Source organism: Pimephales promelas, chromosome 14, assembly GCF_988280905.1.
Source record: "Pimephales promelas chromosome 14, fPimPro1.hap1.1, whole genome shotgun sequence".
Lineage (NCBI taxonomy): Eukaryota > Metazoa > Chordata > Actinopteri > Cypriniformes > Leuciscidae > Pimephales > Pimephales promelas.
Genome location: NC_142782.1, coordinates 5,594,258 through 5,620,484, shown reverse-complemented (window position 1 = coordinate 5,620,484; position 26,227 = coordinate 5,594,258). Strand labels below are relative to the sequence as shown.

Sequence of the window (26,227 nt, the reverse complement as noted above, 5' to 3'; positions counted from 1 at the left end):
GGCAAACAGTCTTCATAAATCCGAATTTATAAATTAAAATGGTTACAACACTTGATACATGCTATAAATCAATGGTTAAGATAAAACACTTGCTTACACTCTAGATTATGGTTTTACAAAAATGGAAGATTCATGAATCTCTGACTTAGACAAACTCCCTATGTTTTACAGTAATACTACAACTGTTGTGCATATGCCATTACAACAATCAGGTGTTAGGTGAGAATGATAGTTTCCTGTTTCAGAAGTGCTGCTTATCTAAGCATGAAGACGACCAACTGCATATTAGAAGCACTGAAGAAGCTGGCAGTCCAAATACTCCTCAATGATCTCTTTCAAGGCACGTCAAAACAATCATTTCTTATTACACAGTTGAGTAAACAGTTTTTATTCATGATATTTCCTGAAAATGATGACAAACTGTGAAAGCTGTTTTAGTATTTCTTACATCAATAGGGTTGAATGGAATCGGTTTATTATTAGAATTAAAAAGAGAACACTTGTGGCACTGAGATAGTGAGCAACCTTTGAGGTAACCAGTTAAATGTCAAAATGTAAGAAAGATGAATAAAAATGAACATATTCGACAAACTAGGGGTGTAACGTTACCCTCACACTGTAAAAAAAATATATATTTTTTAAGATTTGTTATCACAACATTTTTTCTTTTGTCAAATCGACTTAAATAATTTATAGTTGAGATAACTTAATATTTTAAGTTTCTGATGATTAAATCAATCTCTATCAATTGTATTAACTCACTTTTTCCAGTTCAATCAACTTAAAATTTTAAGGCAACCAGGTTACTTCGATACATATTGTTGCATTGTTATATGTTGTGACACGATATATTGTTACACCCCTAATACTTGTTAAAGTAAAAATTTGTACCACCTTAGAAGATATTAGGGTCCTTTTCAATTAGAAAATCCCTTTAAATTGACTGAAAACTGACTTTTTCTAGACTGGATGCACCTGAGCATGTTACTGATACAAATCCTGTTTGAAATCACTAAAAACTAACTTATTATTATTATATTATAATTATTATAAGACAATTAACTTATTTTAGACAAAAAAAAAAACACAAGAATTACAAGATATGGTGAAGTTTTACACCATAAAAAGCTTAAGCTTTAATGTTTCTTCAGATAAAAAAGAAAAACAAAAAAACACAACAGCACCAGACTGAATTGGATCCAGTTTTCCAACACAACGTAATAATAATAATAATAATAATAAAATGACTTCACTGGACCTTTCTCTAGTAAAGAATTGGAAGACGACTCTTTTGAAAATAGTTTTGCAGCAGTCAGTTTTATCTGACATGTTTATTAGCCCCATCTCATACTAAATTGTAATAGTAACCAACCAATCTGACAAACTATTTGTGGTAACAAAAGCCTCCTAACCAGAACGATAGTACTGACTCTTTGGATACCAACAGCTTTCTGTTGCTTCATAAATGGTGGCTTCTTTAACAGCTGTTCATTAATCTTACAGTTCCCTTTTGTGCTGTGCAATGCTTCCAACCTTTTTGCATTCCTCTGGTCTTCATCTGTCATGGTAACTTTGCGATAACTCTCAGGAATTCCCTTCTTTTGCCATTTTTAGAATCGTTCTCCATGTTTTGGTTTGCTGTTAATGTTGTAGTGAGGAAAGTAGCTTTCAAACTGCGTCATCTGTTAAGAAAGCAAAGAGAAAACAAAAAGGGAGACGCAAAATAAATAACTGGGGAATAGTTAGTTAGGTTAAGTTGTTATAGTTACACGAAACGAAGAGCGGACATGTAAAACGGCATAGCTTTAGGTTAGAAACCAGTGTTGCCACTGGCGTCTCTACCGGAATAACTGTTTGGCTCAAATGCCAAATGTCAGTTGTAAACATCCCACAGAAGCCTTCAGCGACCTGTTCAAAGAGAGTTACAACATGTGTCACCTTTAGTTCAAACCTAGTGAGAGGCTTAAACCTCGGCCTTCAACTGGAATAAAGGCTGCTGGGAGAACAGATTTAAAGGGACAGTTCAACCAAAATGTCATTCAAAACCCTTCAAGAAACACAGATCATGATATCTTTAATGAGATTTCTGTCCCTCAACTGAATGATACTGCAGCATTTGATGACACTTAGTTTGATATTTTGTCTAATGTAATGACTTTTAAAGGGGTCATGACATGTAAAATCCAATTATCCTTGATCTTTTGATATATAAGAGGTCTTTGTCACATTAAAAAATCCTGCAGGTTTCATAGCTTTAAACCGTCCTACTCATTTTAAACAAAGCATTTATTAATCAAGCGCAAACACAGCTCGTTGTAATATTGCGGGATCGGTGACGTCACACGTAAATACACTCACCGGCCACTTTATTAGGTACACCTGTCCAACTGCTCGTTAACACTTAATTTCTAAGCAGCCAATCACATGGCGGCAACTCAGTGCATTTAGGCATGTAGACATGGTCAAGACAATCTCCTGCAGTTCAAACCGAGCATCAGTATGGGGAAGAAAGGTGATTTGAGTGACTTTGAACGTGGCATGATTGTTGGTGCCAGAAGGGCTGGTCTGAGTATTTCAGAAACTGCTAATCTACTGGGATTTTCACGCACAACCATCTCTAGGGTTTACAGAGAATGGTCCGAAAAAGAAAAAACATCCAGTGAGCGGCAGTTCTGTGGGCGGAAATGCCTTGTTGATGCCAGAGGTCAGAGGAGAATGGCCAGACTGGTTCGAGCTGATAGAAGGGCAACAGTGACTCAAATAACCACCCGTTACAACCAAGGTGGGCAGAAGAGCATCTCTGAACGCACAGTACGTCGAACTTTGAGGCAGATGGGCTCCAGCAGCAGAAGACCACACCGGGTGCCACTCCTTTCAGCTAAGAACAGGAAACTGAGGCTACAATTTGCACAAGCTCATCGAAATTGGACAATAGAAGATTGGAAAAACGTTGCCTGGTCTGATGAGTCTCGATTTCTGCTGCGACATTCGAATGGTAGGGTCAGAATTTGGCGTCTACAACATGAAAGCATGGATCCATCCTGCCTTGTATCAACGGTTCAGGCTGGTGGTGGTGGTGTCATGGTGTGGGGAATATTTTCTTGGCACTCTTTGGGCCCCTTGGTACCAATTGAGCATCGTTGCAACGCCCCAGCCTACCTGAGTATTGTTGCTGACCATGTCCATCCCTTTATGACCACAATGTACCCAACTTCTGATGGCTACTTTCAGCAGGATAATGCGCCATGTCATAAAGCTGGAATCATCTCAGACTGGTTTCTTGAACATGACAATGAGTTCGCTGTACTCAAATGGCCTCCACAGTCACCAGATCTCAATCCAATAGAGCAGGGGTTCTCAACTCCAGTCCTCGCGACCCACTGCTCTGCATATTGTGTATGTCTCTCTTATTTAACACACCTGATTCAGATCCTCAGCTCATTAGGATAGCCGTAGAGTCTATCTTAACGAGCTGAGGATCTGAATCAGGTGTGTTAAGTAAGGGAGACATACACAATATGCAGAGCAGTGGGTCGCGAGGACTGGAGTTGAGAACCCCTGCAATAGAGCATCTTTGGGATGTGGTGGAACGGGAGATTCGCATCATGGATGTGCAGCCGACAAATCTGCGGCAACTGTGTGATGCCATCATGTCAATATGGACCAAACTCCCTGAGGAATGCTTCCAGCACCTTGTTGAATCTATGCCACGAAGAATTGAGGCAGTTCTGAAGGCAAAAGGGGGTCCAACCCGTTACTAGCATGGGGTACCTAATAAAGTGGCCGGTGAGTGTACATTTACATATCACTGCCACCACAGCAAGACATTGACGAATAGTTACACATCATCGCACCATAGGCCCCGCCCACTGGCATTCAGTCGCTTATTAGTGGCTGACATTTCCCTACACTGGATGTGAGCGTCAAATCGTGTCAAAAGTAAAATAACCAATTATAATCACTGACGCTGCCTACACTGGATACATGTTTCTGACATGTTTGACGTGCTTGAGTCTGCCGACAACAGGACAAATGGAAGAGTGAAAGAACGTTTGTTTGACGCGTCCAGTTTAAACAGCTGGTTTGTGTCTCTGTAAAGGATCTCAGTGAAAGGAAATAAGTGAATGGTGTATTTTAATGGCGTCCTGGATTTTATATGTATGTTCGGAGCATTTTCGGAGCATTCGGAGCAGGCTCAGAATAATGGAGAGTTCGCAAAGAAACTTTTGTTGACAGATGAAGCAGCAACTGATCTGACAGCAGATGCATCACAAACCATACAGAAATGATTAATGCTCCGTCCTTCGGATGAGACGTTAAACCGAGGTCCTGACTCTCTGTGGTCATAAAAAATCCCAGAATGTCTTTCGTAAGAGCAGGGGTGTAACCCCGGCATCCTGGCCAAATTTGCCCAGTAGCCTCTGTCCATCATGGCCTCCTAATCATCCCCATATACACCAATTGGCTTCATCACTGTCTCCTCTCCACCAGTAAGCTGGTGTGTGGTGAGCGTTCTGGCGCAATATGGCTGCCGTCGCATCATCCAGGTGGATGCTGCACATTGGTGGTGGTTGAGGAGATCCCCCCCTTCTATGTGAAGCGCTTTGAGTGTCCAGAAAAGCGCTATATAAATGTAACGAATTATTTGTCTGTAAATGATGGTATTAAAGGGATAGTTCACTTTGAAATTAATTTTTGATATGTTTTAGCTTACCTCAAGGGCATCCAAGATGTAGTTGTCTTTGTTTCCACAGTATTTTCAATTTTAATCTTTTTGATTTAAATGATTTAATGATCTTGACATGATTTAATGACTCGTAAATGTAAGTACACATTGATGGCCTAAGACACGAAACGAGCAGTTTGTGTGAGAAAACGAACAGTATTTATATCGGTTTTACCTCTTGTAACCACAGCCACATCCAAGTGATCTGAGGGTGCGGGCGCTTCGGTCTGCGCAAGAGCTGGAAAGCGCCGGAAGCGATCTCTCACGTGGTTAGGAAAAAAATTCGTTGATATATCGAAATCGTCTTCCATTGCGATTTCATGTATATCTGAATATGTTTAGATCTTCACAGTGAAGGATAACAGGATAACTGAAATCTCTATATAAACAATGAGTGACGTACACACGCGAGAGATCACTTCTGGCGCTTGCGCAGACCGAAGCGCCCGCACCCTCAGATCACTTGGATGTTACTGTGGTTACAAGAGGTAAAACCGATATAAATACTGTTCGTTTTCTCACACAAACCGCTCGTTTCGTGTCTTAGGCCATCAATGTGTACTTACATTTACGAGTCATTAAATCATGTTTAATTTGGACTTCTCTGTGCATGGTCTTTGAGGTGGTGACCATAGACCTGCATTATATGACTGACCGACAAGAACGGTTTGACTTAAAAAAATATAAAAATTGAAAATACTGTGGAAACAAAGACACCTACATCTTGGATGCCCTTGAGGTAAGCTAAAACTTACCAAAACTTAATTTCAAAGTGAACTATCCCTTTAAGTGGTTGTTTTCAAAGTACTAACATCCAATAGCGAGTGGGCGTTTCCTATGCAATGATAACAGTGGCCGTTTGCTGGCAAGCCTTAAAGGAGCCGCCCCTTAAAAACGGATCATTTCAGACAGAGGCTGAAAATGAACTTTTTTTTTTTTGCATATTTATATTTGTATTGATTTTTTTTTTGGGTGTGTGTGCAAAAGTATAAGTGAACTTTAAGGAACAAATTAAAATCATTTTAAGATCCATGTCATGACCCCTTTAAATGTGGTTTAAGTGTCTAAATACCGTTTTGTACTTTCTGACATGTTAAATAAATGAATGAGTGTGTTCATGCACCTGTGGTAGCAGCTGCATGCTGTCTGCTGCTCTTGAGTTCCAAGAAGATTGTGTAGGAATCATAAGCAAACAAGATCCCAGCCAGTAGACCGAACACCTATGAGAGAGAAGGTGAGCTTTGTTATAAACAGCTGTCAGACTCAGAAGAGCAGAGTGATGGATATATAGCCCTAACAAATCAGATTTGTTCATAAAGATGAAAGAATGGTATGTTTTGATGCTGAGCGTTGGATGTCTCACCCCACCAGCGATGCGAGCCCCATCCCCAGTTCCACCAATCACACAGATGAGAGAGGTGATGAGATAAAGCGCTGCACCGACTGCAGCGCGGAACAGATCCTGGCGGGGCAAACAGAGAAAATGCGAATGAAAAACGTGAAAAACGCGCCAACACAATGCCAGGGTGGACCGTGATGCAAGTGTGTGTGCATTCATACTTACGCTCCAGAGCCAGTTGACCACCACAAACTGTTTGTTCAGCTCCAACATGAAGACAATGAAGAAGATGATGGCAAAGACCATCTCGCAGATGGCGACAGCAGTATACCCTCCATACGACGATGCGGCGTAACAGATCAGGATGATGAAACTGATGAGCTACAAGAAAACAGACGGACAGAAAGTTTCAAAAACTTGATCACATCAGTGTAGAATGTGTAGTGTAAGGACGTGAACATGGTTTTGAGCAGGAAGTCAAGAGTTAGCTGGTTAGCATTAGCAGTTAGGCCGCATTCTGCAGACAAAAAGCCTGTTTTTCTATTGTTAAAGTCGCGCTGAAGCTGAACTAGTGGCATATCTATTCTTCCATATTGTGACATGCATCCGAGTCAATCAGATTATCGTAAAGAACAATTTTTAGGGCAAGGCTTGGTTCTATCCACCGGTTATTGATTCAATTTTGTGAGTTTTGCAGTCAATTGTGGATTAAGAGTTTAAGCTGATTCGATTGATTGGAGAAGTTCAGCGTTCACCAGAGAGAAGTCTGACATTTTCATTGGAAGATCAGTTAAACTTTATGGTGTTAAAAAAAACATTAAAAATGGCCTACTTTAAACATGAAAATACCACTAGACAGAATAACACTTATCTGACCTAAGAAATTTAAATTAAACCAGTTAGCTAACTTTCGTAGCCATAACATTTTAAAATTACAATAAAAACTTTATAAAGTGAGATGAAAAAACAAAAACCACACTAGAACTAACAATGATAGACTGAAAGCTATCCATACTGTAACTTAAAGCTTCTTAAAGAGCCAGTGTATGGTTGTTTTCTTTACTATTTTCCCAAACGTCTTGGCTTTATAGTGTGGAAATTTCTCCTCTCAAGTGCGTCACCCATGTTTGCTGCCAAATCACCAAAGCTTTCTACTACTGTTCACTACCAACAATTCATCTGAACGCACCATCTGCTCTAGGTGTCAGTTAACAGTGGAGCTCTAAATTTCTCACATCCCTCTAGAGTTTGTGAAGCTTTTTGAACTTTGATTACTAAAACATGTGGTGAGGACTAAAAGAGAGGAATACGGCATGGGTGTAAACTGTAAACACAGCGCAATTCATGCAGAGCACAGTAGACAAGGTCCTTATATGGTTATAAACAGAACTATTATAAGAATACCTTTGGGAGAACAGAAATATTATGAATGTGTAATCATTCAGCCCTTAAAGTCAAACACATGATACGCGCGTTTGCTGACCCTGCTACCTGCCATGAAACAAAAATATCCAAATAAACACTGAGAGCAACTACTACTGTAGGTTTGCTTCCTCAAGACTCTATCATTTAATCTATGACTATGTTTTTGGTTTTTGTTTTTTAAGAACGATAAAAAAAGCAAGTATATACAGTTTGACCTTAAGATTTCAACATCCTCAAAATGTTTAATCTAACGAAACATTAAAAGAATTTAAAAAAGAAAAGAAAACGTAACCAGACTTCATTTTGGTGGCAATGAGACAGAGAAAATGTGAGTGGTGCAATAATCACTGACAAAATGTTAGGAATTTCTGGGCTGTTGAGTTGTTAAGGTGTTCTGTGTGGTTGCTAGGTGGTTACTTGCAGTCAAATCATGACATATGCGAAGGAATGACATATGTTTGGTGGCCTTAAACGGGAAATGAGTAAGCATTTTAGCAATTCCAGTTCGGAAGTGCTAACATGCTAACTCATTTCCAGGTAAAGACTTACAAAACATTAATGAGTTTTAAATGTAATAAATAAGGTCTGTGGTTAACACAAGCTCAAGATATTTTCACATTTTGTTTTAATGACATAAAATATATCAGAAATACACATTGGCTTATCATTCTTGCGTAGAAACAGGCGTATATGTTGGCGTAAGATTATGCTTACACTCCTCTCACCGCCTGATTTATAAAGCTTATAAAGCTGTATTTTAATGTCTGAATGTTTACTCATATTTCCAAAATACGTGTATCAAGGACAGTACAGGTGTTATTTAATGTTCTTACAGGGTGCAGTTCCGCTTCAAGTGTTATTTAGGTTGCCATGGCTGGTCGTGGTACTAATGGTTTGTCTACATGTCACCGTGAAACACCTGTGCCTTGTGTTTGCAATGTGCTGCTGCTTCCACAGTAACAATGGCTCAAACATGCAAGTGTGAAGACTATCTTCTCAAACAGGAAGATTCTCAATGTGTTACGAGGCAAGTTTCCTGTTTATCATCACTTGGGCAAACAAAGTTATGCTACCATGGCAATGTTAAGCATACACATTAAAAAATTCGCCCTATTTAATTACCCATAACTCAATCATCCGGTGAAATTACAGACTTCTATCTAGGGGTGTAAGCAGGGCTTCTCCCTTGCAAACTTGTATTCAGCAGATTTACATCACCAGCCGATACATAAATCTAAGCCCCGCATTTGATTTCTTTTAATTTGTTTCAATCAGATGTACGTAACAATATGGAAGAAAAGGTCTGTCACAACTTTTCACAACATTGTGATTTTAAAGTCAAGGCAAAATCATCTTTAACATTTTAGCACTTCCAGTTCCATCGTCCTGAAGTCAATGGGCGTTTTTGAACGGGTTTCTGGTACATGACTTTTTAGAAATGTATACTTTTCTGATACTCTTTCTGGTTATCAAAGAATCCTGAAAAAATATGAGGTTTCTACAGCACAAGCTAAAGCAATGGCTGTGGAAAATGAATGTACATTATCCATGAAATGAGGAAACACTGATAGAGATCATCACGGTTTTTTTTTTTTTTTTTTTTTTGTAAATTCATGTCCCAGTTAGACTTAACATTTTTCAGGTTTTTGGAAATAGGCTCATTTTACAACTCCCCCAGAGTTAAACAGTTGGTTTTACCGTTTTCGAATCCATTTAGCCGATTTTCTGATATTTAGAAGAATATCGGTAACCAGACAGTTTCTGGTCTCATTGACTACCATAGTATATATTTTTTCCTACTATGGTAGTCAATGAGACCAGAAACTATCTGGCTGCTGATATTCTTCTAAATATCAGAAAATCGGCTGAATGGATTCGAAAACAGTAAAACCCAACTGTTTTGACTACCATGAACGAGTTTCTGGTACATAATTTGCATTATCCATGAAATGAGGAAACACTGATAGGGATCCTCACGGTTTTTTATGTAAATTCGTGTTCCAGTTACACTAACATTTTTCAGGTTAAAGGTATACTCCACTTTTTTTGGAAATAGGCTCATTTTACAACTCCCCCAGAGTTAAACAGTTGAGTTTTACAGTTTTCAAATCCATTCAGCTGATTTCTGATAGAATATCAGTTTCCAGACAGTTTCTGGTATCCCTCTTGCACGGCCTTTTGCACGACCTCCACTGCTTCGCCCTCGACCCCGGATCTGTCCTCGAGCTGACGATGCGGTAACATGATATGCATAAACATACACGCCACTTTCAAGTCAAGTGGCGTGTATGCGTGTAATGTATGTCTATGCTGTTAAATGTCCGAGTGATTCCGCATGTATATACACGCCGTATATACCCCCCCCCCCCCCAGCGCTCATTGATGCCCCTCCTACCACAGTTTCTAATACAATGCTAAATCATAAATCAGATGTAGAATATACAATACCAAATGTCCAGCAATCTATTTAAATAGTACATTGTGTTTAATTTGTTGTCTAATTGGATCTAATATGCGTTGGTGCCAAGAATTTTCACATGAAGAAATAGATATATCCAATCCGACATTTTATTGTAAGTGCTTTAATGGTCCAGTGGCAGAACTTTAGACTGGCGTGCAAGAAATTCGGGTTCTAACTCCCGAGTTACGGAAGATGCGAGTAAGAGACCGTGTGGAAAGTGCACTTTTTCTGACACGTTTGTTCATACACTGTATACAACACTTGACAAGCTATAATCCATTAATGGTGATGGGCGTTCCAGTGCCGACAATCTCTGCCTACGGTTTACATAAATGACAACTGACTGGGTCATTTGACCAATCGCCGCAGATTCGCGTCACACAAAGGAGGTGTTTGGGAAAATGAATCATCGAACGAATCATTTTGGAGTCGTTAAGCAAATCAGGTAAAAAAAAATGCGTGTTATAAGACAAATAAAGTGTTTTTTATCCTTGCATGCACGTTAAACTGTTTTTGGGTACTGCCAAAACAAAAATAGGAACATTTCAAATGCTATGCTAGGGGCTCTTTAACAAATGAATGCTCTGCTAGTTAACCGGATATGTTTTATTTATTTGTATTGGTACATCCGTCCCATGAGATGTATAAAAGTGCTGGGACAACATCGACCCTGGCAAAAAGTGGTTGGGAAATTCGCAAATAATAATTATAAATAATAATTATAATAATAAAAGGTGTTTCTTTTTTTCTTTTTTTTTGCGTCAAAATATTTCTTTAACGGCAGTACAGTGCCCCGCCCCCCGCTGATGACCCAATCCCCCTCCAGTAGAAGTGCTCTGGCGCCGACTCTGGATCTACATCTGGGGAGCGATTTTTTTTTTTTAGGTTTAGGGACGGGGTTGGGGTAGGTCATAGATTTATCTATGTATACAGTAATGTAACAGTATGTAGAATGTCAACAGTGCAACAGTAATGTAAAGTTAACGCCGTTCATAAACACGCTGAAAAGTGGAAATACGAATTGGCATGTCATACATACGGCATTTCATGAGATCTTGTCTCTGGAGTAGTCCTCATCAGAGTCAACTTTCATCATGGACACTCTTACATGCCGAACACCATATATGTATATGTTATGAATCTCACACAAAATTCATCTACATCACAGTGTAAATAATGGCAATGGAAAAACGTGTATCATGCAATCTGCTTTGCCTTATAAATAACTAGCTCGTTAGCGAATCAATAAATATATATTTTAAACTTGCTAGCTTGATAGAGTAAAATACATCTTATTTGTTTATCTTCATAATGATAAACTTCGATTTTTTTATTACATGTGAATCTGACATGATGTCACTACATGCACTGCGCTCCTTCCTCTCCGCTCGTCTCAGGTAAATAATGCGTCTTTAGCTCAGCGGTTGGAGTCACGCGTTCATGTGTTTTGGGGGGCGTGGCTTTGGAAGGAGCCCAGAAGGGACGGGGTGAAGTGAATGGAAATAATGAGCTGTCTTTAAAACAGTCGTGAGAGGTCTACAGACACTCGATTTTTATACTTACATTTTAATTATGCATTGATATATAAAGAAAGTTTAAATTTGGAAAAAAGGGTTTTTTGGGTAAAATACCTACCTACAATACCTTTAATATAAATTATGTATCTATACATACACAAAGTATATATATACAGTATATACATGCAAATATTTCTTAATATATACATGTACTGTATGTGTGTGTATTTATATATACAAAATAATTAAACACACACATATATATTATGTAAACACAAAATTTTATTTTGGATACGACTAATTGCGATTTGTATTTGACTACTATTGCGAATAGCAGTAATTAGTAGTAATTGAGCCCAAATAAATTTTCACCATACCATATATAATATTGTGATTTATTTTGGTATTTTTGCATTGTAATTGTTGTTCTAATTAAGATGAACTATTTTTTCTTGTTAAGTTTTCTCCTCATTTTTACATTTATTCCACAATAATAACTACAAGAACGCAGTAACACATTTCATGTAGGCTATATTTATTTGTTAATTTCAGCAGTTATTTTGGAATAATCAATCATCAAAGCTCAGTAAACACTGCAGGTGTCATGAAGGTCACAGATGTACCTTCAATATCAACTATAATAAAAAATGCTAACCTCCACTTCCTCTTTGAAATGAACCCTTAGGTAATGTTGCAGAGGTGACCCTTACTGGCCTTGTTTTATATACAAAAGAGAAAACAACTACTAGTGCGTTTACATTTCGCATATCAGATCCAGTCAAACGTGCAAGAGGTTAGTTCTGGCCTAATGCTACCCAGAACATAAATTTAAAGCATTCCTAACACACTTTTCATTTTCAGCTAAGCTCAAAATACCAGACAAAGAGCCGAGAAAGGCATTTTTTCCATTAGGGAAGCCAGTTGAAAACATGCACAATCGTATCTCTTCATGCCTTTGAAAAGAAGCCAGTGTGGGGCACATACAGTATATCCCTGCCAGCAGAACGACTGCTGTTTGGCTTCAACACGCTGTACTTAGTTTGACAAGCGTGTAATACTACATTCACAGATGTGTCCATGCTACATGACTACAACCTGCTCTGCAATATTGACCATTCCGATTCCGAACTTTAAGTTTTAAACATTTATGTAGGCTACATTCATTTCATTTTTTACATATCAGAAAATTTGCATGGTGACCTTAAAACATTTGGAATGTAACAGGGTTGAAGAGGTATAAAAACAGGTTTTAAAACATAGGATTTTTTTTTTCTATAAAAATGATTTATTTATACAAGACACAAACTAAGTGACCAGAATTTACTCAGTTATCCATTTAAATGACAACCTTCTGTGGTGGCCTTGAAATAATGCAGCTCTTTAGGGTTCAGTGTTGGATTAGTAACCACATATTTACATTTGCCGGTGAGTTTAATAATCAGCCAATGGAAAATCCATATTAGTTAATCACTAGTACAACATAAATCACTGCTTTACTACCAGAGTTTCAATTTACATTTACATTTATTAATTTAGCTGACACTTTTATCCAAAGCGACTTACAAGTGCTATATATATCAGAGGTCGCACACCTCTGGAGCAACTAGGGGTTAAGTGTCTTGCTCAGGGACACATTGGTGTCTCAATGGATTCAAACCCGTGTCTCTTAAGGCTGATGTCTTATCCACTGTAAAAAATCTATATAAAAAAGGAGTAGGTGGATTTTACCATTATAGGGTGGTTGTGTTGTGTGTACAAATTGCAGACACACACTTACATAGAAACATCATGTAAAAGTGAAATTTGCATAATAGGTCTGCTTTGAAGCAAACACCATTTTTATTACACTATTTTATAAAGTATGCTTGAACATGCCTAAAGAAAAGCAGTATCTTTACAGACTTTAGTATATTGTCTATTTTTTTTTTTTATCTTATGCTGAAAAGTTTTCCTAAAGCACTACAAAATAATCATCAAATACTTGACTGAACTAGAGGCGAGTCTTTACTCCTGTGGGCAGCGAGGAGGAGCGGGCAGCATGATGTCATCAGGCACTCCTCCTTCATGCACATATGTATCAGAGCTTTATGAGTTGTGGGGACTGGCACAAACTGCCTCTATGAGCCTCACACAAGCATACTGAACTCCAGCCAGCGCACAATGAAACTCTATTCAAGGATGCAGCGCTGCCCCTTTAAGAACACCCACTACTGAGGGCTCGAGCTGAACAGGGTCACGCGGGGAACAGAGAAATGAGGAAACACCAGAAATACAAAATACCTACTGTAACAGCACACACACGGAAAACATCAACGTTTTAACAATACAGCATACACATAAAACACGAGTGAAATATACAAACCACTTTCAATGAAAAATATTCAACACCCTAACACTGATCATTTGGCAAAAGCGCACAAAGACACACTTAGTGATGGCTATGCGCCTACAGCTTGTTTACGTCACACTCGAGCACACATTCTTGCATGTGTTTGTTTCGGTCCAAAACAGCAAAATATAATAGAGCTATACAGTACATCAGTAAAAGTCCCAACATGCATGGTTTCTTACTGTAAGATGCTAGGCGTGACCGTGAGTCCGTGACTCTACATGTTTAGCTGTGGGTGTGTCTGCAAGACAAAACTGAACTCTTGAAAATGAGTGTATCATGAGTGTCCAATGTCCATGACTTTAACCAGCAATTAGTTATATAAGATCATGCTATTATTGCTCATCTGTGTTAGTTAATAGTCAATAGCTTCTCAAAGAAGGCCATCAATCCATCGTCTGATCCGGAGATATAGCCAAGCAACAAATTCAGATTGCTTTGATAAGGACACAGTGTGCGGAATGCCATATTTAAGCAAGAGACAGGAAGTTGGGCATGTGATTCATTATAATAATAACTGATAGAGGGGTGCTGGTTTATCATTCAGGCCTTTATAACTGTTTTCTCTAATTGTATGCAAACTAAGACATGGTGAGTTTACAGTATGTCTCTAAAATCCCTCTGTCAGCTCCTGCTTGAATCATTTACCCAGAACAAATTTCCTAATAACAAAATTTTTTAGCCATGTTATTAATTTGCTGTAATATGGGTTTTTAGGATACCGAGACCTATTACAGAAGTGCATGTTTTAGTTGAACCTGTTAACCGTCACCCCCTATTTGGGCAGATCTGAACTCCAACGGTTGTGATTCATGAATGCTTGCAAATACAGACATAAGGTTGGTTTGGCTTTTTAAAGAAGACACGTGTCAGCAGATTATTGCAGAAGGGAAAGCACTTCAAAAATGTGAAAGAGTGAAAACGTTATCTGTTAAGCAATTTATATTTCATACAAAATATACATTTTACAAAATAATCTGGACTGTAAAAAGGCTAGAAAATCAAAGCCTTATGTCTAATCAAGTTTGTTCCCAACTTGTAGTTTGTAAAAAATATATAAATAATTGATTGAGCCAGCTAAAAGAATTTAAAGTACTGTTCACATGCATGGTAACATATTGTCCAATTTTGATTTACTGTAACAAAATGGTTTTCACAGAATGAATTTGAGTGTTTAAGCTTTCGAATGATACCTCATTTATGATTATTACTAAAATATGTGATATGCGAGGGCAATAAGGTAACTGAGTGCGACTGAGAATTTCAGTGAATAATCATTTAAATTTCAGTCTGTTCCAAGACTCTGATTTAGATTAAGAATTGAATTGAGAATGTTTTTTACTGTAAATTCAAATTCCATTATTCAATTTGAACTAGCATACGAGATGGAGAGCAATTGAATGTAATTCAGTAGGCTACGCTATAGTATTTATTTGAGATACATTTTTTTTTTATTAATCGAGCGAAAGAAAAATATTCTTTATATTAGTCGTCCAATTAGTCGTTAGATTAGTCGACTGATCGATAATCGCCCAACTAATCATTTAGTTAATAATCATTTATCCCAGCCCTGATAGATAGATAGATAGATAGATAGATAGATAGATAGATAGATAGATAGATAGATAGATAGATAGATAGATAGATAGATAGATAGATAGATAGATAGATAGATAGATAGATAGATAGATAGACTTGTTTCGAATTTAGTTATGGTATAGAATTTTGTCAGCCAAGTTCCAAAATCGTAGTCATATCATCCGCAACTTCTCCTTTCTGAGGATTGACACAAGATAACACACCAGGCTGTCCTCTATCTTTCCAGCAGATGGGTGAAACCTCATGCCCTCTGACCTCACACCATCAAGCACATGGTCTGCATTCCATGCCACCTCCTCCCAGAAGCACACACTTGTGTGTCAGTGTGAAGTTTCAAATGGCTCCGTGGTGGGAGGTATTTCATTCAACAGCACTATTAATACTCTTTTCATTCTCCCACTTATAGCTCTGTTACTTACTGTTACTCTAGCCATATTCTCACAATAAGAAATATTTTAATTTTTTCAGGTCGATGTACTGAATTGCTGCAGTTGTATAATTTAATTTACGTTCCATACTTCATCTTAGACACTTTTTGTTATACTGGACACAGCTGCTTGGATGACAAGTATGACACTATCTTCACATATTTTTTTAGCTTTCAAAGCGGAAAGTATGTGGTTTATGGTCAAAAGTTAAGTTTCTTTCTTCTGTTGAACACAAAAGAAGATGTTTTAAAGATTATTGGTGACTAGAAAGCACCCATTGACTTCCATAGTAGGAAAAAATACTATGAAAGTCAATGCGTGCTATCAGCTGTCTGGTTCAAACATTCTTTAATGATCTTCTTTTGTGTTCAACAGAAGAAAGAAACTCATTCAGGTTTGGAACAACATGAGTGTGAGTAAATGATGACACAATTTTGATTTTTTGAAGTGAACATTTTAGATATTTTAAAAGATATTAAACAATGTTTACCCCATTATGTTCTGTTTGGAGTCTCATTTTATTAGCTCAAAAACATACTTATGACTAACGGGTTGGTAACTTATGAGTCTATGAGAAATGATTATAAACATGAGTTTTATATGAGTAGTTATTTCTATAGCATAACGTTACTCCTGTTTGGGGGTGACGTCAAATTATCAGACCCAGAACACTGGATGAATGAAATAAAAACAAATGAAGTAAATATTCATACAGTAAGTAGTCTATGAAAAAACAAACAAACAAAAAAAACCCTCTCAGTTTCTCTGACTCAAGTGTGTGAATCAACAGGTGAATTATTTTTATTTAACGAGTGGGAGCGTCTCCATGGCAATAGCAACAGTTCATTTATATCATACCAAGCATTTTGCGTCTCACACTTTCCATGAAGCAAATGAATAACGGACGTTATTGTTATTACTCGCAATGTTATGCTAGCGTCTTACAAAATGAAATTGCTGATCACGGCAATGTTAATGACTTACTATTTCAGCAGCCAGTATCGTTCCTTTCCGAGTTCGCACATAATTCTTCAGTTTCTCCAAACAGCCTCCGAACGGACTCTCCTCAGTTTCTGCCATTCTGCAGATGAAACTGTTGCTATTCCTATGAAATAACGCCTTCTTAGGAAGCCTAGTGTCCGTATAAGCAAACAGTGAACGTTGAAACGTTGAAAGCGTGAAAATGAAAGAGTAGTTATTGATTCAATCCGCGAACTCTGACGCAGCTTTCAGCTTCTTCATGAACTTCCTGCGAGCGCGCGCCTCGGTTACTGCGAAAGGAAAGAGTGAGTGCGCGGGGCGTTGGCTCAGGCTTTAGTATAGTAGCACTTTCTTGAGGGTAAATCACAGAGAAGGAAATTAAAACCACTAGAGGGAGAGTTTTTACAACCGAGTTTTAAAAACCTAACGAGCTTCCTACCTAAACAGCAGTTAGACAGTAGCCTATTTCTGCTTAGAACTGCCCATAGACATATATGAGAACTGCCCACAAATGCTGTCTAAGTAAAAAGCGCGCTAGGGTTTGACCGGTTTTGACACACAGCCGGAATATTCATAGCTGTGAGCTGCGGAAATTTTCATTCAGCAGTTCTGACTGCTGCTGAGCTTTCTTTGAAGACAGTTTTACGTTCATAAATAGGCCTAACTATCAAGTTTTCAAAGAGGAAACCACAGTTGCCCCTTTGTAAATATATTATTATATTATGTCCAGTGTTGGGTGTAACTAAAGTAATTACCAAGTAATTAGTTACTGTAATTTAATTACTTTTCCCTTGAAAATGTAAAGTAAGGGATTGCTCTTCATTTCTGTAATTTTATTACAGTTACTTCTGATGTAATTGAGGTAAATACTGTGTATAGATATAGATCAATCTGATCTCACAGCGATTCTTATGGATTTTATGAGGTGTCTAAATCATATGATCGCACTCGTACAAATTCATATGAATTATTGTAAATGATGTATGAAAAAAGTGTGAAATGTCATGAGATCAGACATAAAACAATAGTGGGTTTAACATCAAAATGTATTGTCTGATGTTAAAAAGTATGTTTTTATAATGTAATCTTCTCCACCTTGGTCAGTTTAAGGATAATTCTTGCAATTTTATAGTATTTATTTGAAAGAATTAAAACAGATTATTAATGTCTATCCTTGTATTATTCAGCTGGTTGAGATTGATATGGGATTTTGAAAGTAATTAGTAATTTAATACTTTTTAGAGAGAGTAATTAGTACAGTAATCGAATTACACTGTTGAAGAGGTAATTAGTAACTAGTAATTAATTACTTTTTTAGAGTAACTTACCCAACACTGTATGTTAGTATCACAATTTGAATGGAAATTACACAAATTAAAGCTGAAAACTGTTTAAGAAAAACAATATCAAGAAACAATATAAAATCAATATTGCAGAGCAAGATTATATGCTAGTTTATTAGGTTTGTGCTTGAATTTTTAAATGACTCCTTTCAGACAGAGACCAGTTGCAATTAAATATGTCTTTTTAGTCAAAATGTCATTGCAGTACACAACAGAATAATTATCCCCTTTCAATATTGCAACTCCAAAAAACATTCCCAATTTAGCAAACCATGCTTATAATTCTCCAAACTTTAAATCAAGTTTTCCTGAACTTCTGAAACAAGTTGAATAAAGTTGGGGCCAAAACCAAAAATATTTAAGCTTTTTTGACCCGATCATGTTCGCTAAATGTTCCTCCTCCGCAGTGGAGAATAGGCTTTATGCACAGCTGCACTACTTCCTGAACTTCAGCCAGCTCCTTGTTTCCTGTATGCCATTATTGGCCAAACTTGATTAATTCAGGAGGTGTGTCTGATTATTGTTGCCGTGTCTACTGAGGTCAGTCACACCTGAATTAATCAATTTGACCAATAATGGCAGACGGGAAACAAGTAGCTGGCTGAAGTTCAGGAAGTAGTGCAGCTGTGCATAAAGACAATTGGCACTGCCTTCCGGTTTCTGGACTGGCTGCAGTAACACGCCTCTGTCCATACGGGGGCGCTCGCAGGCGGAGTGCAGAATGAATGGAGGTCTATGGAGCAACAAAATAACTTAGTTATTAATCTGATTTGTCTTATTTTGGGTGGGATTCACTATATGGTGTTTAAAGTACATTGTATTTATTAGCAATCTTAACAAATCTGTGATCTGCAGAAAAACAATCAATAAACTTTTCTCATTTGTTGCATTTTTCTTTATCTTTCAAAACTCTTTCCTAGTCACACAAAAGATCTTACTTTATTTTTTCACTCAACACCCAGCAACATACTAATGAAAGTCTTATCTGTTTTCTTCTGAATGACGATGACGAAGATGATGATGATGCCAAGGATAATCACGTTGAACCCACACTACAGTAATGTCCATGAAAGCTCAAGTCCACAAATCTAAATCTCAAATCCTCCCAGTGTCAACCTTAGTGTGGATCCAAAATCCCATACAATTCAGCTTCGGGATCCATAAACTAAAATAAGCCACAGGGCCTCTAAACTCGCTCGCATAGTTTCAGACAAGGGTGCCACCATGAGTGACAGAAAGACAAAAGCCACAGTATGTGAAGTCCTTCTACAAAATAAATAAATAACATTAGAAAAAATACATACTCATACATCAACCAGTCAACATAAGAAAATAAATAATGCTTACTTTCGATTGAGCATCAAACTTTCAGTTTCCCAATCAGGACCATTGATTTCTTGGATTTCTAATGCATGCTTACTTCTCCATTACATGTACTCTCTACACCTGTTTTATACCTGAGAGTATTACTCATTGATGCCCCCGCAAGGTGTGTAGTATAATTACTACAGCTCAAAAAAAAGAAAACATGTAACACTCAGGGTTGAGTGTTACAATACCCATGCAATAACCCTAAAAATCCACTTTTCTCAAGATATCATTTTTTTATATATAAATGTAATGCGAATGTGGTATTTGTATGTTGCGGCTATTTAAAAATTTGATCTGACGTTTTTGGAGTTGTGAGGACCAGTCTTTCACCGGGCTCTCAGCGCTCATGTACCCCGCCTGGAACAGCCTTTCCTCGGCTAGTGCTTCTGACGTTTGCCGCTGGCTCTGATGTCTGTAATCAAAACATTTTTCTTTTGTCAAATCAACTTAAATAATTTGTTTAGTTCAGATAACATATAATTTTGAGTTTATGATGGTTACATTAATCTCCTTCATTGTATTAACTCACTTTTTCCAGTTCAATGAACTTAAAATTTTAAGGCAACCAGGTAACTTACTTTTTTAAGTTAAACCATCAATATTTTTTTACAGTGTAGAGGTTTGACAGAGCAAGCTGGAAGACCAGCCAGGAGAGCATTACAATAGTCCAGTCTGGATAAAAACAAGTGCTTGGACAAGGAGTTGTGTAGCATGCTCTAAGGAAGGGCCTGATCCTCCTAATGTTGTGTAAGGCAAATCTGCAGGACCGGGCAGTTCTAGCAATGTGGTCTGTGAATTTCAACTGATTATCAATTATTAGGCTATATGACATCTCTATGTATAGGCCCATCTATATTTGCATAAATTATGGATTTTATTAGCATTTAATTGTATGTAAGTTTTACATTTTGCTACTTGTATTTTTGATACCTTGGTATTACATTAAAAATAAGGTGGATAGAGGACCTGCCCCTCCTGAAGAATTTCATTTTTTTTCCATATAAAGATAAAAGTGTGTGGGAAATGCTGAGGTGCAATAGGTGACTGTCTAAAATTAATTTTTTTTATTATGCGGGTTGAAAGTCTCCTCATATCCTAAAAGCAATCACAGTGTTAAGCGGTCGAACACACACACCATCTCTCAAAATCAGGTACGCCAATATATTATTATTACAAAATATTATTTACTGAACAATAAAAGTTAATGAACAATAACAGCCATTATACAAGAATACATTATACAATACAATACAATACAATACAATTTTATTTGTAAAGCACATTTAAAACAACCGAGGTTTGCCAAAGTGCTGAACACGGAAATAATTTCAGACAAAAATTAAAAACACATGACAAAAGCACAAGACACAATTAAACAAGTGACAAGACAAAACAAAACAAAAAGCAGATTTACTCTCAGTCTGATTTAAAAGCCAATGAATAAAGATGAGTTTTAAGTCGTACATACAAGCATACATTATACATGAATACAAAGTGTGTAGAATAGTCAAGTCAAATATATTTAAAAAGCACTTTTTACAATACAGATTGTATCAAATCTGCTTCACAGTATCAATCAAAAGAACTTAACAGTGTTTGTTTATTACTGGAAAAAAAAAAAGACATCCAAGTTTGGTGGAGCTGATCAATGGTATGATGGGTCATTTAATTTGAATATCCCCAACTGAGCGAGCCAATGGCAACAGTGGCAAGGAACCGAAAAACTCCATCAAGTGACCCGATGGAGAAAAAAAAAAACCTTGGGAGAACCCAGGCTCAGTCGGGGCATAAACTAGAGACCATTACAGTAACTGTAAGATAAACATTTTATATGAACGCCTGGCTAAATAAATGCATCTTTAGTCTAGCTTTAAACTGGGAGATAAATGTGAAAATGGAAATAAATGTGAAAATGGTGGATCTGGATATTCTAGGAATGAAAATAAATAAAAATAAATAAAATGCAAAAAGGTGATGCTATTAGTATTTATACTAATTTATGACTCAAGACTTGGGTATAATCCGTCTTTTTAGTGGTACGGGTGTAATGTAGACGCACGACTCACACATAGAAAAATGTTCGATTGTAAGTGAGTGTAAAGAAAGTGAGTTTGGCAATCGATCGCAGGGCGAGCAGCAGTGAAGCAGTGTCTCGCTCTACAACCAACAACCAAACGCTCCAGCCGTATATTTGCAGTTCCAGCCGTATAATGGCTTGAGACGCGTCTGACCTAATTTTAGCTACGTTTGAATCTAATTCTAGCTACAACTCTTTCACCCAATTACCCTTTAAATTCTCCTTTCAACTCTCGTCACCTTAGAAACAAAATAGGAAAAGATGAGAGAAACCAATACAATATTCAATCAGAATAAAAAATGTAAAAAATGAAAATAAAATACAAAAGGACTTGAAACAATCAAGAAAAAAAAACAAAAAACAACAGCAACGTGGAAAATTGAAATCACACTAAGTCCAATTTAGTCCTCAACCAACAGTGTCCGTGTATATCAGGTTGCCCAATTTCAGCTTCAGTTTGATGATTCTTCCGCAATTCAGGCTTAGTCAATACAGAAAAGAAACGTGTGCACAGTCCTACAACTCAGCTCAGGATCAGCTTGAGACTGGATTAACTGGAAACAGGCTCGTAATCTCCCATTAAAATTGATAACTCTGAGAGAAGATCGGTCAGACATGGAGCAGACGATGAATCGGAGTAAAAGAAACTTGACTGGGAACCAGATGGACTTGAGAAGGGTGACGTGTCTAAACTGATCTCGCGGTGAGATGGACCCGAGAAGGGTAACTGGTCAGAACTGATCTCGCGGTGAGATGGACCTGGCTCGGTTAAGTCCCTGGAGAGGACAGATATCTGTGGCTGTAGATCTGCTGGATCTGGGTCCACTGTGTCGTCCCCGTAACAGCCAAGAGCGGAAACCTTTAGAGTTTTCCATGTTCGTTGGATGAATGAGCCTTTCTTCACCCTCCTTCTTGATGGTTTTTCTAAAAAAAAAAAAAAATGGAAAAATAAATTCAGTTACGCCACGCCAACTTCGGACAAAACAAAGACAGTAGAGAATCACAAAATAATTTTCATATTAATAAATCCCTTATGTAAACGTATATGACTACAGCCCACACACAAAAATGCCTTTTCAAATGGAAGAAAACCGGATGTGTAACTATTTTCATGCACTCATTGCTAAAAAACTAAATACATTCCAAGGTTCACATTTAATTCAGTCGGATTTTCTTTTTTTCTCTAGAGCTATTAAACTGTGTACCGCAGTCAAATAAGAGAAGTAACACACAACAGTAAACTACAATCAAAATGCTCATTTCAAATCGAAATTTGATTCAAAATCGAGAATCGTTTCGAATCGCGAAGCACCAAAAGATTCCCACCGCTAGATTATAGTGAAAAATAAAATAGATGCTGAATGTTGAACACTAATAATTTAAGGGGAACAAGAATAACATAAACCGTAGACTAGAGCAAAAGTCTACAACTATAACGAAAAGAATGACAGTAGACTAATAATAGACTTACCAACAGCCGGCGCTATCATAGCCCTCCATTTCCTACGGAGAAACGCACCCACATCTTTCTTCTTCTTCTGTGTTTGGCTTTCAGCAAAATCTGAGGGAAGACATAATGAAGAAAGAATTCAATTGTGAGGTGAGACAACTGGAAAAGTGGCACATTTTTCAAGTATTTTCAGAGTATTTCCTCCTTAAAACTGCAGTGAACCAAAGACAGTCTCAAAAACACGGTGTGAAATCGCTGGTGTTTCTGACGTCACAAACCACCTTGTAACCAATCAGATCAACGCGTGATCGTCAACCAGTGGATCTCTGGGCTGAGTGAGTGGAGGCGGGGCTCATTTGCATATTCATAGAACCGAGCATACTAAATGAGGCAAGGGTGTCGAGTTACATTCAAGCTATTTTAAGGCGTGACGGATTGTTTTTTCAAAGAAAAAAACATTTAAATATGGAAATATTTGGTGATCAAAGATGAGTTTAAAGGGATGAATTGATTGACCAGCGGGGGACTTTAATAATTAGGTACACAAGATGAACTCGACAACACAACTCGGTATAATGAAAGTACTGACAGTAATAATAATGACCATAGACTCACCCGGGACAGACGATGCATCGTCAGGATCGTCCTGAATAGAGTCCGGCGTCAGCTCGATACTAGAGAGACTGGACAATCCTGAGAGAGACATCAGCTCTAGATCTCGCGCCACTGCCGGCTCTGGGTCCAGGACAGATGTGCAAGAGTCTTCGGGATCGTCCGGATCGGCATTAACCGGCAGCTGGACTCCAGATGGACACGGATGCACTGGTGTTGCCCAGTAAAACTCGGATGAATCCTGCTGGACATCCATGGGATTGCAGGAGGGATATGTGGACACAAGTATATCGACCTCACTGCAGTCCAGCTTTACAGCCTTCCCGATTCTCCGTAAGAAAGCACAGATGCCTTGAAGAAAGGTAAAAACATTAACACAAGAAACCGTAAATACTGAGGCTTGACATCATGAAGAAAGAAGAACATGGGATGAAAACAGTTAAATATGTTCTTCCCAATCATCCTAGTGCCTGATTACACACACACACACACACACACACATGCTTTCCTTTTCTCCCTTACATTTACAATTACAGCTATATACAATAGTGAACACAAGTGACGTCCGGCCCAGGAAATCTGACATCTGCACTCTTGTCTTGCATTTAAATGTTATTATAAATGTGTGTAAGATTTTGTAGTCATTTTGCACAGTTAAGCTGGGAGTCGATTGTTTAATTTGTGATAATAATTCAATAAAACATAAACAATTTGGCAACATCATTTTTGTCCAGGCTGTTATATAAAGCTGAATTAAAAACACATGCAAAAACAAGAGAACCAACCAAATATTAATAATAACTTATAATGTTGTGTACCATGTGTGACCATGATCCTCTAAAGCAGGGAATAGCACACACAAGCATGTTTCAAACTAATCATAATTATTAAACAGTGGATACTCAAATTATGGCTATTCTTGAAATTTGTACCCAATCCTCATTTAAATATGTTATGATGTGTCTTGGAATAAAAACTAAATCTGATTATTGGCTTCAGTTGTATTTTGATATAATATGGTGTGGTCATATATGGTAATTAATGACACTCCAGTGATAATATTCTCCAATGGTCATTTGATTTACCCTCAGCTCTTCTCTCGGGTATCGGTGCAGTCCTCTGGTCTGGGATGATGCCGCTCCAGTCACGGGAATCACGCTTCTCCTCTTCCTCTGCCTAGGGGGACCATATTTTGATTACCAAAAACCAGGACACTCGGCCCAGCAAACAGATACTCAAAGTTTACTCAAAGATGCCTTATTCATTTCAATACATTGAAAGTAGGCTATTCCTCCTATGTATAAATAGAAAATTGTTACATTAACAAGACACAAATTCAGATAGGCTTCTCAGAGGTTACTCTTTATTATGACAGGTTTCAAAAATAATGAAATAATGTCTCTTCAGTATTACAAAAGTAAATATATAAATAATAAATAACTGAAAGAAATGTCTCCAAATTGAACAAATATATATCTCTCACAAACTTGCCAAAAAGAACTAACAAAATATATTTATATCTTTAGTTTTCTTCCTCTTTATCCTGTTTTTCTTCCTTGCCCATCTATATTTTGCTGTAGAGCTGATCTTTCCCAGCAGTTTTTTGAAAACCAGGACATTTTCATCACTTTATAAAGAGCAGCCAGGAGGGCCAGGACAGGACGTGAAAACAGGACTGTTGGTCACCCTACCTTTGCCTTTGCTCTCCGAGAGTCTTGAGAAGAAGTGGACGGACGTCCATCATCTGGGCTCTGCTGGCTGTCTCTCTGCCACTCTCTCTTCCTGTCAGCCGGACCTGTGGAGACACAAACAAACTCACAAGACAGAGATGTTACATATCCAGGAATGAGCTCATGGCTCTGAGTCCCGGTCGGGCCTGGCATCCTCCTGCAAACAAGAGCAATACAATACAAAATACAATACAATACAATGAAATACCCCACCTCAGTAATACCCCACCCAAAATACTCAGAAATACCCCACCCCCCCAAAAAAATAAAAAAATAAAAATAAAATAAAAATAAACAATAAAAAATAAAATAAAACTCCCAAACTCCCTCAAAAATAAGAAAAGAACAATCAAATTAAAGCGTCCTCAGAAATAATATTAAATAAAAATAAATAAAACGATGTAGCGTAAGCTAGGATATATTATCCGATCTCCTTCTGGAATAAAAGTCTCCTCTCTCTCTCTCTCTCTCTCTCTCTCTCTCTCTCTGAAATCCTCCGAACAGCTTCAAAATCTCAAGTTCAGCACAAGAAAATTTTCAGCAAAAGTCTCTGAAATCGCCTCGACTCTCAACCAACCAACAGCGATCAAAGTGTTGATATTTTCATTCAAAATTCATAAGACGCGTCGCCATAGCAACTCATACTCGAATCACTCATATGCTCGCACGCGCATCTGAAGCCGCGTGCGTGAGCAGAGCGCGTGAGCTCACATCAATGACAAATCAGGTTTTCAACTGATAAAAAAAAAAAATCAAATTGGTTAAAACTGTACATCAAA

General features: G+C 37.7%; 2 protein-coding genes across 3 annotated transcripts; both read right to left on the bottom strand.

Annotated features, from left to right (window-relative positions):
* Window positions 1–1,619: 1,619 nt before the first annotated feature.
* On the bottom strand, window positions 1,620–17,158 carry plp2b (proteolipid protein 2b). 2 transcript variants are annotated; one of them, XM_039688971.2, is made up of 5 exons: window positions 16,869–17,158; window positions 6,291–6,446; window positions 6,090–6,188; window positions 5,850–5,946; window positions 1,620–1,908 (listed from the first exon to the last, which is right to left on the bottom strand). In XM_039688971.2, exons 1-5 carry the CDS (start codon window positions 16,962–16,964, stop codon window positions 1,901–1,903), a joined length of 456 nt encoding a protein of 151 aa, XP_039544905.1. In that variant the 5' UTR covers window positions 16,965–17,158; the 3' UTR covers window positions 1,620–1,900. The 2 variants fall into 2 exon arrangements, with proteins under 2 accessions (XP_039544905.1, XP_039544904.1); XM_039688970.2 differs by having other exon boundaries at window positions 1,620–1,682; window positions 16,869–17,126.
* A 3,585-nt stretch (window positions 17,159–20,743) lies between these two features.
* Window positions 20,744–25,668, bottom strand: LOC148973632 (uncharacterized). Its single transcript, XM_089119323.1, has 5 exons — window positions 25,410–25,668; window positions 24,804–24,894; window positions 23,722–24,069; window positions 23,128–23,217; window positions 20,744–22,580 (listed from the first exon to the last, which is right to left on the bottom strand). The coding sequence occupies exons 1-5, from the start codon at window positions 25,599–25,601 to the stop codon at window positions 22,207–22,209; spliced, it is 1,095 nt and encodes a 364-aa protein (XP_088975449.1). The 5' UTR covers window positions 25,602–25,668; the 3' UTR covers window positions 20,744–22,206.
* Window positions 25,669–26,227: the final 559 nt, after the last annotated feature.